The sequence below is a fragment of the Oncorhynchus kisutch genome, linkage group LG4 (genome assembly GCF_002021735.2).
Source record: "Oncorhynchus kisutch isolate 150728-3 linkage group LG4, Okis_V2, whole genome shotgun sequence".
In the NCBI taxonomy this organism is placed as follows: domain Eukaryota; kingdom Metazoa; phylum Chordata; class Actinopteri; order Salmoniformes; family Salmonidae; genus Oncorhynchus; species Oncorhynchus kisutch.
The window spans coordinates 82,017,994-82,038,954 of record NC_034177.2 but is presented as its reverse complement, the minus strand read 5'-3'; the positions used below and the strand labels follow the sequence as shown (position 1 = coordinate 82,038,954).

The following is a 20,961-nucleotide window of genomic DNA, read 5'->3' as shown; positions in this document are numbered from 1 at the left end:
GCTGATTCGGTGTGCGAGTTCATTAGAACGTGCGTTGAAGATGTCGTTCCAATAGCAACGATTAAAACATTCCCTAACCAGAAACCGTGGATTGATGGCAGCATTCGTGTGAAACTGAAAGCGCGAACCACTGCTTTTAATCAGGGCAAGGTGTCTGGTAACATGACCGAATACAAACAGTGCAGCTATTCCCTCCGCAAGGCAATCAAACAAGCTAAGCGTCAGTACAGAGACAAAGTAGAATCTCAATTCAACGGCTCAGACACAAGAGGCATGTGGCAGGGTCTACAGTCAATCACGGACTACAGGAAGAAATCCAGCCCAGTCACGGACCAGGATGTCTTGCTCCCAGGCAGACGAAATCACTTTTTTGCCCGCTTTGAGGACAATACAGTGCCACTGACACGGCCTGCAACGAAAACATGCGGTCTCTCCTTCACTGCAGCCGAGGTGAGTAAGACATTTAAACGTGTTAACCCTCGCAAGGCTGCAGGCCCAGACGACATCCCCAGCCACGCCCTCAGAGCATGCGCAGACCAGCTGGCCGGTGTGTTTACGGACATATTCAATCAATCCCTATACCAGTCTGCTGTTCCCACATGCTTCAAGAGTGCCACCATTGTTCCTGTTCCCAAGAAAGCTAAGGTAACTGAGCTAAACGACTACCGCCCCGTAGCACTCACTTCCGTCATCATGAAGTGCTTTGAGAGACTAGTCAAGGACCATATCACCTCCACCCTACCTGACACCCTAGACCCACTCCAATTTGCTTACCGCCCAAATAGGTCCACAGACGATGCAATCTCAACCACACTGCCCTAACCCATCTGGACAAGAGGAATACCTATGTGAGAATACTGTTCATTGACTACAGCTCGGCATTCAACACCATAGTACCCTCCAAGCTCGTCATCAAGCTCGAGACCCTGGGTCTCGACCCCGCCCTGTGCAACTGGGTACTGGACTTCCTGACGGGCCGCCCCCAGGTGGTGAGGGTAGGCAACAACATCTCCTCCCCGCTGATCCTCAACACTGGGGCCCCACAAGGGTGCGTTCTGAGCCCTCTCCTGTACTCCCTGTTCACCCACGACTGCGTGGCCACGCACGCCTCCAACTCAATCATCAAGTTTGCGGACGACACAACAGTGGTAGGCTTGATTACCAACAATGACGAGACGGCCTACAGGGAGGAGGTGAGGGCCCTCGGAGTGTGGTGTCAGGAAAATAACCTCACACTCAACGTCAACAAAACTAAGGAGATGATTGTGGACTTCAGGAAACAGCAGAGGGAACATCCCCATATCCACATCGATGCAACAGTAGTGGAGAGGGTAGCAAGTTTTAAGTTCCTCTGCATACACATCACAGACAAACTGAATTGGTCCACTCACACAGACAGCATCGTGAAGAAGGCGCAGCAGCGCCTCTTCAACCTCAGGAGGCTGAAGAAATTCGGCTTGTCACCAAAAGCACTCACAACTTCTACAGATGCACAATCGAGAGCATCCTGGCGGGCTGTATCACCGCCTGGTACGGCAACTGCTCCGCCCTCAACCGTAAGGCTCTCCAGAGGGTAGTGAGGTCTGCACAACGCATCACCGGGGGCAAACTACCTGCCCTCCAGGACACCTACACCACCCGATGTTAAAGGAAGGCCATAAAGATCATCAACGACATCAACCACCCGAGCCACTGCCTGTTCACCCCGCTATCATCCAGAAGGCGAGGTCAGTACAGGTGCATCAAAGCTGGGACCGAGAGACTGAAAAACAGCTTCTATCTCAAGGCCATCAGACTGTTAAACAGCCATCACTAACATTGAGTGGCTGCTGCCAACACACTGACACTGACTCAACTCCAGCCACTTTAATAATGGGAATTGATGGGAAATGATGTAAATATATCACTAGCCACTTTAAACAATGCTACCTTATATAATGTTACTTACCCTACATTATTCATCTCATATGCATACGTATATACTGTACTCTATATCATCGACTGTATCCTTATGCAATACATGTATCACTAGCCACTTTAACTATGCCACTTTGTTTACATACTCATCTCATATGTATATACTGTACTCGATACCATCTACTGTATCTTGCCTATGCTGCTCTGTACCATCACTCATTCATATATCCTTATGTACATATTCTTTATCCCCTTACACTGTGTATAAGACAGTAGTTTTGGAATTGTTAGTTAGATTACTTGTTGGTTATTACTGCATTGTCGGAACTAGAAGCACAAGCATTTCGCTACACTCGCATTAACATCTGCTAAACATGTGTATGTGACAAATAACATTTGATTTGATTTGATTTTGTGTGTTCATGTTTCCAAGTTTAAAACATGTTCTCAAATACTATTGAAATGGCAGCAGCGGTATGAGAACCAGCACATTCTTTAGCATGCAATATGGCTTTCCTCAGTATGAACTCCTCGTCTACCCACTGTGCTGTCAGGCTCAGCATGCTCATGGGGCTGACATCGCTGGTCCAGATGTCAGTCGTGAGGCTAATAGCAGTGATGCTCATAGCAAGTAGCTCATGGATGTGCGCTTCAAGAATACTGTGTAACTCCGGTAGCACAACATCTGAAATAGAGTGCCTACTTGGTAGTGTGTACCGGGGCTCGAGGTGCTCGGCCAGTCGGCGAAAGCCAACATCATCCACGACAGAGAACGGTTGATTGTCAAGGGCAATGAATTCCATTATCTTGGCGTTAATGGATTTCGCCTTTGATTGTCTCGCTGAAATTTTCTTACTCTTTCAAATGACTGCTCGTCTTGAACTTGCTTAGTTGTTGGAGGTCCGTTTTTTTCTGCTTTTGTTCGATAAGTAGTCGCTGAACGTCTAGGGGTGATGCACATTCAAATGAGTAATTAGGTTTGTGGTATTGAAAGATTTCACTTTCTCCCCTCCCCGGGAAATAACAGCAACACAAACGTTGCATTTGGCCTTTTTGTTATCTTCCTTTGAAACTTCCAGATATATCCACACAGTAGACATTGTGGGCCAGGTTAGGAATGATGTGTTGCATGTGTAGCGCAATATTTTTCGTGACGTCGTTACGTCATCTACCTACGTTATATAGGTATGCATGTCAGCTTTGACATCGGTTTTGTACATTGGGGTTAATCTAGACATCAGGCCGATGCCGATGTTGGCATTATTAGCTAATATTGGTCCGATACCGATATGCTTACCGATATATTGTGTATTATTAACCATAATTTCTTCACATTCTTTTACTTTATTAAAATATTTCAGTTGTTGTGTATATTTAATTTTTTTTGTTGACTTTATTATTATTATTATTTCATTCCAAGTCATCATCATCTCATCTCTATAGAGCTGCTGCCTGACAAATTCAATACTTTTGTGATTCTTCAAAGTAAATAAGACATACTTTTATGACTGCTGAATACCAACCTCTAATCACTTAGATCATATATTTTCAGGTAGAGATACCTCGCGAAGCAACTGCCCTCTACATCTATTTTCTGTCTCTTCTGTCCCACTCAGTGTCTGCTCCGCACTAACCCAACATAGCAGGCGTAATAGAAACACACAGACCGGACAAGTAGGCACGCAATGGATTATGGTCATTGTAGTTAATTACCATGTTTGACACTAAACTATGTAGAATATCGGCCTGTAGGAAACAACTCCCTACTACACTGCATAGTTCGGGCTTGATCTGATTTATCTTTAGAGAAACTGCACATTGAGCTCACAGAAAATAACAAAATTGAATTCAAATAATTGAACCGACATCGGTCAATTAGTTGTTTAAAAAACAAAAATAAGCGGAATATCGGTTGATAGCAGTACCTGTCCTCCATCTCTGAACAGCAGTGAGAGAATAATGTTAAAATCGAATAAAAGCAGTCGACTCACACACGCACGCACACACACACACTCTTACGCACACATCCACACACCCACCAGTGTGAATAAGCTGAGGGGTGCTGGTTGATGTGGTATTGTTGGCTGTGATCCAGTGCTGTGGGTAAACTCTACAGGTCAATAAATGGGCCAGTCTGTGTGATTCTCACCTAGGGAGAGTTTCCTGCTGAATGGGAAGAGGATGTAGCTAACAAACGATCAGGGACAAAGACAGAAGCATGCACACACAGCTAGAGAGACTCACGGCGAGGGGTCATGTTAGAGAATGGAGGGCGAGGTTGTCTCCTCTCTGGACTCATAACAAGCAACTGAGGAAATAGCTATCAAGACACCACACACACTGTCATGCACACACACTGTTTCCTTTCTCCATTTCCCACACTATGGGTCTCCATGACCAGGACTGAGATGAAGTCAGATAGAGAGAGAGACAGACACAGACAGATGGACGGACATGTTTACGGACATATTCAATCAATCCTTATCCCAGTCTGCTGTCCCCACATGCTTCAGGATGGCCACCATTGTTCCTGTTCCCAAGAAAGCTAATGTAACTGAACTAAATTACTATCGCCCCGTAGCAATCGCTTCTGTCATCATGACGTGCTTTGAGAGACCTGTCAAGGATCATGTCACCCTAGACCCACTTCAATTTGCTTACCGCCCCAATAGGTCCACAGACGATGCAATCGCCATCACACTGCACACTGCACTATCCCATCTGGACAAGAGGAATAGCTATGTAAGAATGTTGTTCATTGACTACAGCTCAGCATTCAACACCATAGTGTCCTCCAAATTCATCAATAAGCATGAGACCCCGGGGCTCGACCCCGCCTTGTGCAACTGGGTCCTGGACTTTCTGACGGGCCGGCCCCAGGTGGTGAATGTAGGAAGAAACATCTCCACTCCGCTGATCCTCAACACTGGGGCCCCACAAGGGGGTGTTCTCAGCCCCCCCTGTACTCCCTGTTTACCCACAACTGCGTGGCCATGCACGCCTCCAACTCAATCAAGTTTGCAGGCGACCCAACAGTGGTAGGCTTGATTACCAACAACGACGAGACAGCCTACAGGGAGGAGGAGAGGGCCCTCGGAGTGTGGTGTCAGGAAAATAACCTCTCACTCAATGTCAGCAAAACAAAAGAGATGATCGCGGACTTCAGGAAACTGTAAAGGGAGCACCCCCATCTCCACATCGACAGGACAGCAGTGGAGAATGTGGAAAGTTCCTCTGTGTACATATCACCGACAAACTGAAATGGTCCATGCACACAAGACAGTGTAGTGAAAAAGGCACAACCGCGCCTCTTCAACCTCAGGAGGCTTGTCACCTAAAACCCTCACTAACTTTTATAGGTGCACAATTGAGAGCATCCTGTCGGGCTGTATCACCGCCTGATACGGCAACTGCACCGTCCACAACCGCAAGGCTCTCCAGAGGGTGGTGCGGTCTGCACAACGCATCACCAGGGGCAAACTACATGCCCTCCAGGACACCTACAAAACACAATGTCACAGGAAGGCAAAAAAAGATCCTCAAGGACAACAACCACCTGAGCCACTGCCTGTTCACCCCGCTATCATCCAGAAGGTGAAGTCAGTACAGGTGCATCAAAGCGGGGACCGAGAGACTGAAAAACAGCTTCTATCTCAAGGCTATCAGATTGTTAAACAGCCACCACCAGCACAGAGGTGGCTGCCTACCTACAGACTTGATATCATTGACCACTTTAATAATGCCACTTTAAGAATGTTTATATATTTAGCATTACTCATCTCATATGTATATAGTGTATACTGTATCCTTCACTATCTATTCTTTACTATCTATTGCATCTTAGCCGCTCTGTCACTGCTCATCCATATATTTTATACTTACAGTTGAAGTCGGAAGTTTACATACACTTAGGTTAGAGTCATTAAAACCCATTTCTCAACCACTCTACAAATTTCTTGTTAACAAACTATAGTTTTAGCAAGTCAGTTAGGACATCTACTTTGTGCATGACAGTCATTTTTCCAACAATCTTTTACAGACAGATTATTTCACTTATAATTCACTGTATCACAATTCCAGTGGGTCAGAAGTTTACATTCACTTAGTTGACTGTGCCTGTAAGTTGACTGTGCCTTTCCTCTAGAGATGAACGTACTTTGGTGCGAAAACTGCAAATCAATCCCAGAACAACAGCAAAGGACATTGTGAAGGAAACAGGTACAAAAGTATCTATATCCACAGTAAAACGAGTCCTATATCGACATAACCTGAAAGGCCGCTCAGCAAGGAAGAAGCCACTGCTCCAAACCCACCATAAAAAAAGCCTGACTACATTTTGCAACTGCACATGGGGACAAACATCATACGTTTTGGAGAAATGTCCTCTGGTCTGATGAGGAAAAAGGAGGAAAAAGGGGGAGGCTTGCAAGCTGAGGAACACCATCCCAAACGTGAAGCCCGGGTGTGGAAGAATCATGTTGTGATGGTGCTTTACTGTAGGAGGGACTGGTGCACTTCACAAAATATATGGCATCATGAGGTTTGAAAATTATGTGGATATATTGAAGCAACATCTCAAGACATCAGTCAGGAAGTTAAAGCTTGGTCGCAAATGGGTCTTCCAAATGGACAATGACCCCAAGCATACTTCCAAAGTTGTGTCAAAATGGCTTAAGGACAACAAAGTCAAGGTATTGGAGTGGCCATCACAAAGCCCTGACCTCAATACTATAGAAAATTTGTGAGCAGAACTGAAAAAGCATGTGCGATCAAGGAGGCCTACAAACCTGACTCAGTTACACCAGCTCTGGCAGGAGGAATGGGCCAAAATTCACCCAACTTATTGTGGGAAGCTTGTGGAAGGCTACCCGAAATGTTTGACCCAAGTTAAACAATTTAAAGGCAATGCTACCAAATACTAATTGAGTGTATGTAAACTTCTGACCCACTGGGAGTGTGATGAAAGAAATAAAAGCTGCAATAAATCATTCTCTCTTCTATTATTCTGACATTTCACATTCTTAAATTAAATTGGTGATCCTAACTGACCTAAAACAGGGAATATTTACTGGGATTAAATGTCAGGAATTGTGAAAAACTGAGTTTCAATGTATTTGGCTAAGGTGTATGTAAACTTCCGACTTCAACTGTATATATTCTTATCCCATTCCTTTACTAGATTGTGTGTATTAAGTTTGTTGTGAAATGGTTAGATATTACCTGTTAGATACTGCTGTCAGATCTAGAAGCAGGACCATTTGGCTACACTCACAATAACATCTGCTAACCATGTGTATGTGACCAATAAAATGTGATTTGATTTGACACAGATAGACACACAGACAGTGTGTTTGGTTACCTCTAAAAAACATTCCTCTGGTGCTATTGATGGAAATCAGTTCCAGGTCGACTCCATGAGAGACATAGATCCAGTCATACAAACCTCAGGGTGCCTCTGGGTTCAAATGTCAAACAGCATCCATATACGGTCACACTGGACTGGTTGCACAAAAGATTAAGCTTCATAACAAGGCCTATTTTCATTGTCAGAACTCCACTGACCCAGCCAGTCTGGCTGAATCTGTATGGAACAACAGGGAATAGCTAGGCCTGTTCTGACAACTCCTGGAGGAAAATGGTATGTGCTACTTCATTCACATTTCAACCTTAAGAATCGTCCTCAGGGTGCTTGAACGTTAGAGAAGCCATGCCAAGCTAAGCCCGACCGACCTTATGTTGCATGCTGTGTTGAATGAACAGCCACGGCCACTTGAAATAACATGTAGTTTGGAGCTCATCATCCCTCATCTCCACTCAGGAACACTCCCTCTGCACTGTACTAATGGGAGAGAGAGTCCTCTGCTACAGGCATTGATGGTGGCTGAACTGGGCCTCCTCTGTGTGCGAAAAACACCTAGAAACAAAGCTTGTGCAGAGACACAGAGCGCTTCTTCAGTATATAAGGAACACCTAGAAACAAAGCTTGTGCAGAGACACAGAGAGCTTCTTCAGTATATAAGGAACACCTAGAAACAAAGCTTGTGCAGAGACACAGAGAGCTTCTTCAGTATATAAGGAACACCTAGAAACAAAGCTTGTGCAGAGACACAGAGAGCTTCTTCAGTATATAAGGAACACCTAGAAACAAAGCACACACACAGAAGTGTAAGGATGGAACACCTGGAGACGCTGAGATTATGTGAGCCGGTTGCCTTAACAACGACCCCTGTGAAGCCCGGTGATCCCGCGGGGGCTAGTTAGCCCAGAGGTCACAACCTTTGACCTTAGCCAGTTGATCATGACAAGCTGGCCGTTCAACACCCCACCGCACACACACTTTCTCTCTCTCTCTCTCTCTCTCTCACACACACACACAGACCAGAACAACAAGGTGGACAGTTTAACCCCAGTAAGTCCCAGTGAGGGGATGTCGTGGCTAATAAACTAACATCTGGGAGAGTTACAACCATTGGTTGAGCTCTGAGACTCGGACCAAAAAACCCAATGAAATCCGACTCTGTCTTAAAGTGTACAAACACTTTCATATCCAAGATATCCAAGATGTGAAGGAGGAAAACACGTTGTCTGTATTGAGATCAGGATTCAAGAGGGAAGCATTTGAGAAATGGGCTGGAAGCAATGTATACAGTTGTGTTGCACGTATACCCTCTCACCATGTCAAGTTATAGGTCGAACACAATATTTCTCCAATTACTTTTTTCTTTATCTATTTTTTATTTTAGAAAGGTATAATAAATTGACAACACATTCTAATTTGTTGAGAAGAGTTTCATTAAAACAAATGCTTAAATTGAAAGCTCCACATTTAAAATCAACACCACATCACTGACAGTGACAACATCCAGTCTCTTGTTGCCCATGATGGTGGAAGAGGAGGGCTCAATTGTGTAGGAGGACACAGGATACCTCATTACACCACAGGGCAACTCAGCATAAATGTTTTACCCTGCGTATCCCTCCGCCTGACTGAGCCTCATACCAGGAACTATTTCCACAGTGAGTGTGCATCCAAAATGGCACCCTATTCCCTACATAGTGCACTACTTTTGACAAGGACGTATGAGCCCTGAAGAAAAGTACTACACTCTAGAAAATAGAGTGCCATTTAGGATGAATGTTATCCTTCTCATTAAGCAAAGGCAGCTAACAGACATTTTGATGGTTGAGGGAAGCCTCCTATTTCACCTGTGGAGAAGAGTGGAACAATAACTATATCCTTCCACAGTGGAGACCCGTCATGCAGACAGAGCCCCACCTGTTTTGAGCCCCACATTTTTTGGGTGGGAGGCTTTCCTGTTTTGCATGTTATTTTGGCATTAATAGGTGTCACATATCAGTTTGCAAACAATGTAAAAACAAATATATCATTGAGTTAATAAAGCCGCATACAAACATGGTCTCTTTTTTGTTTTCTTGAGTAAGGCAGCTCCAAAATGCAAGTGTTTCAGCCTAGTTCAGTGCTTTCTGTGTTGGTGGGGCAAGCCGGCAGAAAATATGGAGCATTGCGCCGTGATTGGCTCAGTGTTCTGTCACTCATGGGGACACTACTTCACCGCCAAGGGTAGAGATAGAAATTTCAAGCCCCTTGGGTGCTGCCATAGAGTTACATTAGAAGTGCACATCCAAGAAGGCTCAAGGTCATTGGCCACAGATAAAGTGATGTCAAATCATGTTATATCTACAGTAGCTTTGATTGGACATCATACTTTCAAAATCTTAGCTAGCAGTCATCATCATGAATCAAGTTGACAATCTACTGGCAAATTATTTTTAATCCTTGTCATGTGGAGATAAATAATGAAGAGAAATTATAGATAAAACGTATCAGTGCTCATCGGCCATTGAACAAACATTACACCACAAGTTGGAAATAGTAAATTCAACAATGAGTGGGTTGGAAGGAATCAGTGGCTAACTGCAAGCATTGAAAAGCAATCATTAGCCTGCTATTCAGTGGACTGTCTGTATGGTCGCAAGTCCAAGATTAAGGGTCTCCTTTCCTAGTTAAAAATTATAAGCATTCAACATTGGCCATGCTGTCAATAAAGCATGATTTTTGCCTCGCTCAAAACAACTGTTAACTCGGAACTGAAAAATCTGACTTTAGTGAGTTCAAGACAACTGGGAACTCGGGAAAAACGAGCTACGACTAGGAAAATACATTTTGAACTTTCATCCAACTCGGAATTGTAAATCCGGAACTCTGACCTCTTTCTAGAACTACGGCCTGAAGATCACTGACGTCATCATGATTCAGCCTTGTTTTTTTCAGAGTGCCCAAATCCAGAGATTGCCAGACTTTGATGACAAAGTTTGATGACACAATTTGCTGACGAAGGACCGCCTTGCCCCCTAACCTGTTCAAGTGAGCACAGCACAACAAGGTGAGTCCAAAAATGTATTCTATGCTGCTATATAAATGATGTAATATGCTAGGGAGATATGTATACTGTAGCTAAGAAAGTAATACTAAGGGTATGTTGTGTAGTAAGCTGTTCGTATCACATGTGCCTAATAATTTGGTCTATTTTCACCTCTTAATTTTGTCTACTGTTCTGACTTGGTGGGGCGCATGTGGCCTATAACCTGTTTTTGAGAAATGTAATCATCGAATATTGTAAGAGCTTTCATTGTCTGCTTATATGCCCCCTTTATTTATCCTAAAGTTCTGACTTGGTGTACCGGGAGTACATTGTAAGAATGGCCCATGTTCTGAATTCTGTCACTGTACACTTCAAAAGTGCTGAACAAATAGTTATATTGAGTACGTCCGTCCTAGCTCGCTCATTAATGTCTTAATCTAAATTACGGATTGCCTCTTATGTGCTTGTCGTCCCCTTATGCCATAGTTTGTACATTTCAATTGTCAGTAGAAACCACATATTTTTAAGCAAGTCAGCCATATCAACTATGTTTTTTTAAAGGCAGTAAATGAGGCCGAATGAACTGTTTCTCTGCCAGACAAGGCTCTGCCGCTGATAGCCAGGTGTAGCAGTGGTAAGATGTTGAGACTGCTGTTGGGACAGCTTTATGTAGGCCCTAACAGTTTGTCGACACAGTTTATCACCGTTATAGTGCAATGAATGTATTGTTTAGTGTTGCGTTGTGTAGTGGCTTTGCTGGCATGCATCCCATATATTTTTCAGCCTCACCAAGATGTACATGCTAAAATCACTCCTGTCCTTCCATGACAGGGCTATTAAGACATAAGACTCTGATTAACAGTATAGTTACACCATATTATATTTATATGGTGTACTGGCACCATTCTCTCAAAATACCATCTTCCCTACAACTTCATATCTTAACTTTAATACAGTTTAGGATCCCTGAGGTCTAGCTAACACCAGCTCTAGCCACTCTTCAGCACTCCCCGGAAGTTCTGTTCTAGTAAATATAGATGTCCATTACATCAATCATTCACTAGAATGATCTAGACTAGTGTTGTTCTCTAAAGCATCAAACACTACAGACTAGCCTATATCTCATCCTTATCCAATTTCAAATGTTTTAACAATCTTTATTCAACAACTCTATTAAAACCCTTTACAGATTTTGTACTCCTTGGAAAGAAAAACCTCATGATTTCATACGCCTCTAGCCTGAATCTATGAAAGAGAGAGAGAGAGACAGAGAGTGAGAGACAGAGAGAGAGAGAGGGAGAGAGAGAGAGAGAGGGAGAGAGACAAAAAGACAGACAGAGAAAGAGAGATATGACATTTGAAATGTCTTTCTTCTTTTGGAACTTTTGTGAGTGTAATGTTTACTGTTCATTTTTTATTGTTTATTTCACTTTTGTTTATTATCTATTTAAATTGCTTTGGCAATGTTAACATATGTTTCACATGCCAATAAAGCCCCATAAATTGAATTGGGTGGGAAAGAGAGCGAGAGATTCCAGTGTGAGAGGTCAACTCCAGTACCAGGGGGCCCATTCCCAGAAAGGCATAACAACAGAGCCTGTTCATCCTCCTAGTCTCACAATCCACCCCGTCTCCTCATCATTCCTTCACCCAGTGTCTCACTCACCTCATCCCCTCCAAACACCCCACCTCCTCAATTCCATTCCACTGCAACCAGCCACTCCAAGCCCCTTATCTCCTCACCCATTCCCCTTCATCATCCCGTCCCCCCCTCACTCTCTCCCTCTCCTCCTCTCTCCCCTCATCCATAGAGTGTCGGCCCCATGAACCATCAGTCTTCTCCCTCCATTAGCACTGACACAGTGATAATCAGACAGACAAAATGAGGAAAGTAACGCAGTCTTATAAATGACTGTGCTCATAGTCTCTATCTATCTCTCAATTCAAAGGGCTTTATTGGCATGGGAAACATATGTTTACATTGCCAAAGCAACTGAAATTAACAATAAACAAAAGGAAAATGAACAGTAAATGAACAGTAAACACTCATAAAAGTTTTAAAAGACATTTGAAATGTTATATTATTGTAACAGTGTTGTAACAATGTGAAAGTAGTTGAAGTATGAAAGGGAAATAATAAACAGTTGGTGTTTGTGCTCCCTGTTTGGGTTCTCTCTCTCTCTCTCTGACAGTTCGGCATATCAATTTCTACCTCTCCCTCCTTCCCTCTCAACCCCCTTACCTCTCCACCTCCCCCCTCCCTCCCCACAACCTCCGTCCTGCCCTCTCACCTTCACCTCTCTCCACCTCCGTCCTTTCCTCTCCACCTCTCCTTCACTCCTCCCTACCCTTCCCTCTTCCCTTCCCTCTCCCCTTCCCTCTCCCTACCCTTACCTCCTTCCTTCTCCACCTTTCCCTCCTTCCCTTCCCTCTCCCCTTCCCTCTCCCTACCCTTACCTCCTTCCTTCTCCACCTTTCCCTCCTTCCCTTCCCCTCCCTTCTTCCCTCTCTACCTCTCCTTCACTCCTCCCTACCCTTCCCTCTCTACCTCTCCTTCACTCCTCACTACCCTTCCCTCTCTACCTCTCCTTCACTCCTCCCTACCCTTCCCTCTCTACCTCTCCTTCACTCCTCCCTACCCTTCCCTCTCTACCTCTCCTTCACTCCTCCCTACCCTTCCCTCTCTACCTCTCCTTCACTCCTCCCTACCCTTCCCTCTCTACCTCTCCTTCACTCCTCACTACCCTTCCCTCTCTACCTCTCCTTCACTCCTCCCTACCCTTCCCTCTCTACCTCTCCTTCACTCCTCACTACCCTTCCCTCTCTACCTCTCCCTCCATCTCCCCTTGTGTGGTTTTCTCTCCCTTTTCCTCTAATTCCTGTCCTCTACCTCTCTCCACACAGTGCACCTTGACATACAGACTGAAATGGGGAACAGCTCTGAAGCACACACACACTGCTGACCTGTGACCTGCCACCTGACCATGTGTCCAAGACCAACAAAGCAGGCTGTATTGAAAGTGACTATACTTTGTGTATGGGTGTGTGTTTTGGACCTGCATGCTGCATAAACCTTGTTTCAAATCTCTCAATTAAATTCAAGGGCTTTATTGGCATGGGAAACATATGTTTTCTCTCTCTCTCTTTCTCTTTCTCTCCCTCTCTAGTATCTTCTGAGCTTACCATAATTAGGTGTAAAATCCACACAGAGCTGTCATTTACACCTACTAGAACCAGTCTTCACTGACATTGTACAAGCCATGAGATCACGTTGTCATAGATACGGTATGGATGTTGCACAATATAGCTGCCTGAAAAGGATCAAATGATAGCTTTCTGAAACTCATTAGGGCTTTTTGAATATTGACAAATTGCAAATAAGTACAAAATTAGATTTCAACACCTGTTGTTCATTTAATTTGGCTACCTAGTTTTTACACCAATGTGCACACTGTCCACAAAATGAGGTGGAGACTGAGCTGCACTTCCTGATCTCCTGACAAATGTATGACCATATTAGAGACACATATTTCCCTCAGATTACACAGTCTCACAAAGAATTCGAAAACAAATCCAGTTTTGATAAACTCCCATTTCTATTAGGTGAAATACCACAGTGTGTCATCACAGAAGCAATATTTGTGACCCGTTGCCACAAGAAAAGGGCAACCAGTGAAGCACAAACACCATTGTAAATACAACCCATATTTGTTTATTTATTTTCTCTTTTGTACTTATTATTACAACACTGTATATAGGCCATAATATGACATTTGAAATGTCTCTATTCTTTTGAAACTTTTGCGAGTGTAATGTTTACTGTTAATTTCTGAATTTTTATTTAACTTTTGTTTCTGATCTATTTCCCTTGCTTTGGCAATGTAAACATGTGTTTCCCATGCCTATAAAGCCCCTTTGAATTGAATTGAGCAGAAGAGAGAGAGGTCTAATTGTGGTTGTACAGAGGTTTGTAAACAGGCTTTGCCAAACAGACAGAACGCGTCAACATGAAAGACAACACTGACTGGTCAGTCAAACATATGTGTAAGACCACCAGGCAAATGTTTGAGCAAGCCGATGTTTATTGGACATCGCCTCTGAAGCTTTGTGACAAAGCCAATAGATAGTTTACCAAGGCCTGCATTTGAAAGCTTTGACTTCTACACCAATCACCACATGAATGAAACAGGCACGGTATGTAGGCCTAGACTTGAACATCCTCTAGTACCGAAGACAACATTCTCTTTTTGTTGGATAATGTTATCTCACAAAAAAATGATATGGTAGGCCAGGCCTATTTCTTATCATGTTAATAGACCTACTGAGTAATAAACCTCTAAATACAGTAGAGGACCAATAGCCTAACTGCATCATATAATATTGAATATAATAAAACAACCTTAGGCTATCTTTTCTACAGGGACTATGAGAAATACATGCTCAATCTCAATGTTGCTCTTCACGTGTCCAGTGCAATAAGCTTTGAAAATAGTATAAATTCTTCAGGAACATCGCAACAAAAAAAAGGCGGATCCGAAGACAGGATCAGATCACATGTCATTCACATTTTCTCAGGCTTTTATTTTCATTATCTTACACATTTTCTCTCTCGAGGCTGCTAAGTGCTGTGTAAACAAAGCATTTCCCAAAGAGTCCCTAGAAATTCGGGTGAATGGGGACTCAAGTCCATACTTAACAATACTTAAACCCATTATGGAGTTTGATAATTTCTCATTAAATAAAATCCTAATTTATTGTGTGCCAAGATGGCAATGAGCATTCCATTATTTATTGTTGCACGGGCAGCATGTTTTCTCAGACGTCAATAAAAATAAACACATTAAAACAACTATAAATAGTGACGTTAGAATAATCATTCGTGTACATACCGACTGCTTTGATGACAAACCCTTTGGGTGACCTCAGCGCTCGGCGCATCCAAGCTTCCCTCAGCACCTCTAGGTTGTTGGCATTCCCATGGACGAACAATACCAAATTCTCCATCCATCCTTGAAAGTAAACTTCAGCTATAGCTTTCACAAGTCTTTTATTCCAAAAACTGCGCAGATTTTGCGCTTTAAAATCGGCAAAAATCTCCTGGCCGCTTGCAGCCTTGTATTTCTCTCCACCGGTGGCTCTCGAGCTCTCCTCGTCCTTGCCGAAGACCAGCGCGAGCGAGGCGGTCGACAGTTGGACGACCCGTTGTTGTGACATTTTCGTTATCTCGGATTTGCGCGATTCCAGGTGAGAAATATCATGCTACAGACACTATCAAAAAATTGAAGCTCTTCTTCCAACTCGTAAAGTGATGCTATTCCACCATACTCTCATTGGAACGCTAGAATTTGTAAAACATTCCGACAGTGGCTGTGAGCTGTGCCCGTAATTTAGCGGAGCGCAGACTGGGGTAGTTTCTCCTGCTTCCAAGGTAACCAGCGGTGACACTGGCAGAGGAGGCGGAGGGATGCTGATAATCAGCTAGTTGTGACAGGGCCAGTGGCGACCCGTCATTCAAGGCAGGCAACACATATTTAGCATTAATAGGTGTCACATATCATTTTTCAAACAATGTCAAAAAATAAATATATATCACTGAGTTAATAAAGCCGCATACCTACATTCTCTTTTTTTGTTTTCTTGAGTAAGGCAGCTCCAAAATGCAGGTGTTTCAGCTTAGCTCAGTGCTTTCTGTGGCGGTGGGGCAAGCCAGCAGAAAAAATTGAGCGTTGCGCTGTGATTGGCTCAGTGTTCTGTCACGCATGGGGACACTACGTCACCGCCAAGTCTACGGGTAGGGCTAGACAATTCTAGACCCTTGGTTGCTGCCATAGAGTTACATTAGAAGTGCCCATCCAAGAAGGCTCAAGGTCACTGTCCACAGATATGTGATTTTTTTGTCATTTTATCTACAGTAGCTTTGATTGGACATCATACTTTCAAAATCTTAGCTAGTGTAGCCGATGTGAAATGGCTAGCTAGTGGCGTTTCAATCAGTGACGTAACTTGCTCTTAGACCTTGAAGTAGTGGTTCCCCTTGCTCTGCAAGGGCCGCGGCTTTTGTGGAGCGATGGGTAACGATGCTTCGAGGGTGACTGTTGACGTGTGCAGAGTGTCCCTGGTTCGCGCCCAGGGTGGGGCGAGGGGACGGACGTAAAGTCTATACTGTTACATCATGAATCATGTGGACAATATACTGGCATCATTTTTAATCCTTGTCATATGAAGAGAAATTATAGATAAAACATATCGGTGCTCATCGGCCATTGGACATAAACATTACAAAACAAGTTAGAAATCGCAAATTCAACAATGAGTGGTTTGGAAGGAATCAGTGACTGTGGCTAACTGCAAGCAAAGCAATCACTAGCCTGCTATTCAGTGGAGTGGCTGTGTGGTCCCAACTCTGGGATTAAGGGGCTCTTTTCCAAGTTTAAAATGATAAACATTCAACATTGGCCATGCTGTTAATGAAGCATGATTTGTGCCGTGCTGAAAACATCTTAACTCGGAACTGCAAAATCTGACTTCAGTGAGTTCAATACAACTGGGACGTTTTAAACGGTCATCCAACTCGGAATTGTAAATCCGGCCTCTTTCTAGAGCTACGACCTGAAGATCAATGACGTCATCATGATTCAAGTTCCCAGTTGTTTTGAAAGCACCATAAATCCAAAGAATGCCAGACTTTGATGACATAATTTGCCCATGAAGTACCGCAGGGCAACCTTCTTATTCAAGTGAGCACGGCACAACATGGTGAGTCCAAAAATGTATGCATAAATGATGTAATATGCTAGGGAGATATGCATACCATAGCTAAGAAAGTAATACTAAATGTATGTTGTGTAGTAAGTTGTTAGTAGCCCATGTGCCTCACCCTATTAATATTGTCTATTTACCCCTCTTAATATGGCCTACTGTTCTGACTTGGTGGTGCACATGAAGCCTAGAGAAATGTAATCATCGAATATGGTAAGAGCTTTCATTGTCTGCTTATATGCCCCCTTTATTTATCCTAAAGTTATGACTTGGTGTATAGGGAGAACACTGTAAGAACGGCCAATGTTCTGAATTCTGTTGCTGTACATTTCAAAAGTGCTGAACAAATAGTTATAATAACTACGTCCGTCGTCGCTCGCTCATTAATGTCTTAATCGAAATGACGGATTTCCTCTTATCCGCCTGTCGGCCCCTTATGCCATAGTTTGTACATCTCAATTGTCATTAGAAACCACATTAGTTTAAGCAAGTCAGCCATATCAGCTATGTTTTTTTTTAAAGGCAGTAAATGAGGCTGAATTAACTGTTTCTCTGCCAGACAAGGCTCCGCTGATAGCCAGCTTTATGTAGGCCATAACAGTTTGTCACCATTATAGTGCAATTAATGTATTGTTTAGTGTTGTGGCATTCATCCCACTTCTTCTTTTTTTTGCCCCACCAAGATGTACATGCAAAAATTGCCAATGGCCAGGGCCAATAAAATGAGTCTCAGGTTGGCTATTGAATAGGCCCTTGCTATCCAGGATCCTTGGGAGTTGGGACATCCCTACCTCATTGAAGTTAAAATGGTTAAAGTAAGGGTTAGGGTGGGATTTAGGGGCAAGGATGTCCCAACGATTGACTATATCACTGTCCCTATTGAATAGCCATTCAACTGGAACCTGACAGACAGCTCAACTGTTACCTATAGGCCTAATACAGTCACATTGCCATTCAAGCATAATAATGTGCGTATAATGCGTGGCTATTCTTACACGCCAACAGCACAAAAACCCAATTAAACTTGCCATGTTGTATATAATAAATAAACCATTTCATTATTTCACACGTATTACATAATAACACATGTAGACTATGTCTATTTAAATAGGGCTGGTATCAAAATGATATTCTGGATGACATTGAAATACACATGGGCCAACCAAGGGGTTTTTCTGAAGTCAATATCCAACAGTTCTTAGTTGGTATGTAGAAATTAGACAGGCCTTGCCATTTCATTCTGTAGGCTCCATAATTAGATCATCAATGTAAGACTTTATGCAAGAACAAATATGTGCAAATGCCCTTGCTCACAGAAAACACAAGACAGATATTGTCTGTTGAGTATACATCAGTAGTAGCAGGTTAGGGTTTGGAATCAGACCAGCTCCAAGGATCCTGTTCAAGGTTTCTCTTATAAATGCTTCCTACGTCAGAAAAGCACACGGGATAGCTCATAGAGCCTGGTTTGAAAGCAACTTTTGTTGAGGGCTAGGGTCTTTTAAATGAGGGCACCTCTTTCCTCTCTCACTAGACTGTGTTGCTCTGGGTTACTTCTTCGAACAGCCAAATAACTTGATGCCAATAAGAACATTTTAGCAAAAGGTTGCCATAGGTCTCTAGTTGTGGTACATGGAATTGACATGCAATTCCACAGGAAAAACATACACTCCAACACTGGCTCTAAAGAAGGTTTGGTAACCAGTAACCACTGCCCTTTATAGATAGGTAGCTATAACGAGAACCATTCCCTCCCATAGGTTTTTACTACAGACACCTCATTACACTAGGCTTTTTCTGCAGCCATAACAGACAGACACAGACAGGACAGACAGATACATCATTACACTAGGCTTTTTCTGCAGCCATAACAGACAGGACAGACAGACACCTCATTACACTAGGCTTTTTCTGCAGCCATAACAGACAGGACAGACAGACACCTCATTACACCAGGCTTTTTCTGCAGCCATAACAGACAGACACCTCATTACACCAGGCTTTTTCTGCAGCCATAACAGACAGACACCTCATTACACCAGGCTTTTTCTGCAGCCATAACAGACGGACGGGACGGGACAGACAGACAGACAGACAGACAGACAGACAGACAGACAGACAGACAGACAGACAGACAGACAGACAGACAGACAGACAGACAGCTCATATATCATAGTCTCAGAGAGCCCCTCAGGTCTATAGTTTCAGGGGCACTCAGAGCCCTGTACAAGTCGAGGGGCCACCCTGACTCCTTGTGGTATTAAGCCCAGTGCTTGAACAGGATATTGCGTTTCCTCTCAACATGAAAATAATACATCACCCAGACTACATGATGAATTATGTGCTGTGTTCAACCGGTGGTGGAGGAAGGGGGGGGGGGGGGGGGGGGGGGGGCAGAAGAGTGGAAGTCTGTTATTCACTTGGTATTGACGTGGTTAGATGTAATTAGAAAGTAATTACCTAATGAGAAGGGGAGGGGTCTGTTATTCACTTGGTATTGAAGTGGTTAGATGTAATTAGAAAGTAAATACCTAATGAGAAGGGGAGGGGTCTGTTATTCACTTGGTATTGATGTGGTTAGATGTAATTACAAAGTAATTACCTAATGAGAAGGGGAGGGGTCTATTATTCACTTGGTATTGATGTGGTTAGATGTAATTAGAAAGTAATTACCTAATGAGAAGGGGAGGGGTCTGTTATTCACTTGGTATTGATGTGGTTAGAAAGTAATTACCTATTGAGAAGGGGAGGGGTCTGTTATTCACTTGGTATTGATGTGGTTAGATGTAATTAGAAAGTAATTACCTAATGAGAAGGGGAGGGGTCTGTTATTCACTTGGTATTGATGTGGTTAGATGTAATTAGAAAGTAATTACCTAATGAGAAGGGGAGGGGTCTGTTATTCACTTGGTATTGATGTGGTTAGATGTAATTAGAAAGTAATTACCTAATGAGAAGGGGAGGGGTCTGTTATTCACTTGGTATTGATGTGGTTAGATGTAATTAGAAAGTAATTACCTAATGATTACCCTTTCATTTCTATTGGGACATCTAAAAACAAGTAGCATTACCATTTGGTAACAGATAGTTACCAATTACCCGGAATTCTTTGAAGTAACTAATTCACTGCTACCAGATCATTTTAGAAAACAGCATGCAAATACCAGCTGAATAGGAATGTTAATTGAAACCATATTTTCCCCTCAATCATTAACCCATGATTCAGTATCTGAAATGCTTCTCTGGCTAACCCAGTATGAAACATAAACACTTTCTTTGCATTGCACTGACATAACGTGTTTTTCTTTTTTTTTTTACAGCAATATCACCAATGTCCATCCAATTCAATAGAATCCCTGATGGACAATTATTGTGTAGCGTGAATGTTGATGTTGAATTCCCTGATAAAGATAGTTGACAGACTGGGGGTAACTTTGTGGGAAGGTAACAATGGTAGTTGGAAGCCCCTCCTGATTCTTATTTAGAAGTACCGGTGGAACTAATTATCGACGCATACTTCAAGTTACTAGAATGAAATACTACGTGGGCGCGTGCGTCATTGTGTGTGCGCATGTGCGTGCGCCAGTGTGTGCATGTGTGTGCGTGCGTGAATCTGAAACAATTTCACCTGAGTCAGTGCCAGTTGTCTCTCCAGGTTTGTGCATGTCAGATATCCCAGATTATATTATAGCCTACTGTATGTTTTCAACCAGATATGTCAATGAAGTGAATGTTTAACCACAATGTCTGAATTTCCCCCTGCATGCCAATACATCGGTTACCACTACAGCTGCTCTGGCTTTGGGAAAGATTCAGACTAAACCCCAGAAAGGATTTCCTGAATCCCTCCCTGACCCGATTCATTCCAAAACCATCGCCTATCCCTCCCTGACCCGATTCA

The 20,961-nt window shown here is 43.2% G+C and overlaps 1 protein-coding gene across 1 annotated transcript in view; it reads right to left on the bottom strand.

Moving 5' to 3' along the window:
- Positions 1-15,822, bottom strand: part of stox1 (storkhead box 1) — a 64,688-nt gene extending 48,866 nt beyond the window's left edge. The window contains exon 1 of the mRNA XM_020471258.2: positions 15,191-15,822. Within this exon, the coding sequence (XP_020326847.1) occupies positions 15,191-15,515 (325 nt within the window). The 5' untranslated portion in view covers positions 15,516-15,822. The remainder of the gene's footprint in view (positions 1-15,190) is intronic.
- Positions 15,823-20,961: the final 5,139 nt, after the last annotated feature.